The sequence below is a fragment of the Eimeria mitis genome, genomic scaffold (assembly GCF_000499745.2).
Source record: "Eimeria mitis Houghton genomic scaffold, Emh_scaff2261, whole genome shotgun sequence".
Classification (NCBI taxonomy): domain Eukaryota; phylum Apicomplexa; class Conoidasida; order Eucoccidiorida; family Eimeriidae; genus Eimeria; species Eimeria mitis.
This window is the reverse complement of record NW_013570590.1, coordinates 6,700-8,521: the sequence shown is the minus strand read 5'-3', so window position 1 is coordinate 8,521 and position 1,822 is coordinate 6,700. Positions and strand designations below refer to the sequence as shown.

General features: G+C 55.3%; 1 protein-coding gene across 1 annotated transcript in view; it reads right to left on the bottom strand.

Moving 5' to 3' along the window:
- Nucleotides 1-267: 267 nt before the first annotated feature.
- The window catches only part of EMH_0051200 (uncharacterized protein), a gene marked incomplete at both ends in the record, with an annotated part of 2,409 nt that continues 854 nt past the window's right edge, over nt 268-1,822 (bottom strand). Inside the window, 2 exons of the mRNA XM_013496725.1 lie at nt 268-602; nt 950-1,648. Coding sequence (XP_013352179.1) covers nt 268-602; nt 950-1,648 — 1,034 coding nt within the window. The remainder of the gene's footprint in view (nt 603-949; nt 1,649-1,822) is intronic.

Sequence of the window (1,822 nt, the reverse complement as noted above, 5' to 3'; positions counted from 1 at the left end):
GCAGCAGCAGCAACTGCAGCAGCAACTGCTGCAGCAACTGAACTGCTGCAGCAGCAACACTAGCTGCAGGAGCAGCATTAGCTGCAGCATCACCAGCTGCAGCAGCAGCAGCACTAGCAGCAGCAGCAGCAGCAGCAGCAGCAGCAGCAGCAGCAAGAGAATTTGTATGATATTTTGTTTACTGGTTGTCTCCCGTCTCCCGGTGTAAAAACAAAAGCAGAAAAAGAAGACAAAGGCAGAGGCAGCAGCTCACGCACAAACGACAGCCTACACACACACACACACCTGCTGCTGCTGCTGCTGCTGCTGCTGCTGCTGTTCTTGTTGCTGCTGCTGCTGCTGCTGATGCTTGTGTTGCTGGTGATGCTGCTGCTGCTGCTGCTGCTGCTGAGAAACGATGAAAAACGTCAACAAGTAGACGGAATAACAAACAACACAACAGCAAGCTGCAGCAGCAGCTGCTGCTGCAGCTGCAACAACAGCAGCAGCAGCAACAGCAGCAGCAGCAGCAGCAGCAGCAGCAAATAGTTTTACATAGCTGCAGTAACGCCCAAGGACTCCGTCAATTCCTTCGCTGCTACGAAGCCACTCCCGCGGGCTGCCTGCAAAGAAACAGCAGCAGCAGCAGCAGCAGCAACAGCAGCAGCAGCAGCAACAGCAGCAGCAACAGTAGCAGCAGCAACAGCAGCAACAGCAGCAGCAGCAAGAAAAACAACACCAGCAGCAATTACAGACGCCACATCACTGCACGGTGGAACTACCCAGCAGCAACAGAAGCAGCAGCAGCAGCAAGAGAAGCAGCAGCAGCAGCTGCAGCAGCAGCAGCAGCAACAGCAGCAGCTGACGATTTGCATGAAGGGTATCTTCTTCTGCTGCCCCTGCAGCAAAGAAAGAAAAGACGAAATATGACGCAGCAGCAAGGGGGTGTCTGCTGCAGCAGCTGCTGCACCTGCTGTTGCTGCTGTTGCTGCTGCTGCTGCTGCTGCACCTGTTGTTGTTGCTGCAGTTGTTGCCGCTGCAGTTGCTGTTGCTGCTGTTGTTGCTGCTGCTGCAGCTGTTGGTGCTGCTGTAGTTGCTTCTGCTGGTGGCCGAGTTGCTGCTACTGCTGTTTCTGCTGCTGTTTCTGCTGCTGCTGTTGCTGCTGCTGCTGCTGCTGCTGCTGCTGTTGGCGGTTCTGTGCTGCTGACAGGAAATATGAAGGCAGCAGCAGCAGCAGCAGTAGCTGCTGCTGCATCGAATGGAGACGATATTATGCAGCAACTGCAGCTGCATCCACTCCTAGCGCTGCTGCTGCTGCTGCTGCTGCTGTTGCTGTTGCTGCTGCTGCTGCTGCTTCTGCTGCTGCTGCTGAGCAGCTGCTGCGGCAAAGGCGGTGAAACCCTCGCCAGGTGTACAGACAGCTTCTTCTCTCCCCTGCATCCGCTAGTAGCGTTGTTAAGGAATTGAATTGCTGCTGCTGCTGCTGCTGCAGCACACGGCAGCCTAGCCCCCTCACCAGCAGCAGCAGCAGCAGCAGCAGCAGCAGCAGCAGGGTGAGCATAGTCTACAAAGCAGTAGCCGTGCTTCCTCTCAAAAGAAGAAACAAAACCAAAACAGCAAAAGACAGATAGCAACGCCTCGTTGCTGCTGCTGCGGCTTAACCCCCGAACTGCAGCAACACAGCAGCAGCAGCAGCAGCAGCAGCAGCAGCAGCAGATGGAGATGCAGCAGCAGCAGCAGCAACAGTTGGATACCTCGGCAGCAGCTAGAAGCAGACTGGTGCAGCAGCAAAACAATACACCTACCGTATAGTTTGTAGCTTTCATGCTGCTGCTGCTGTTGC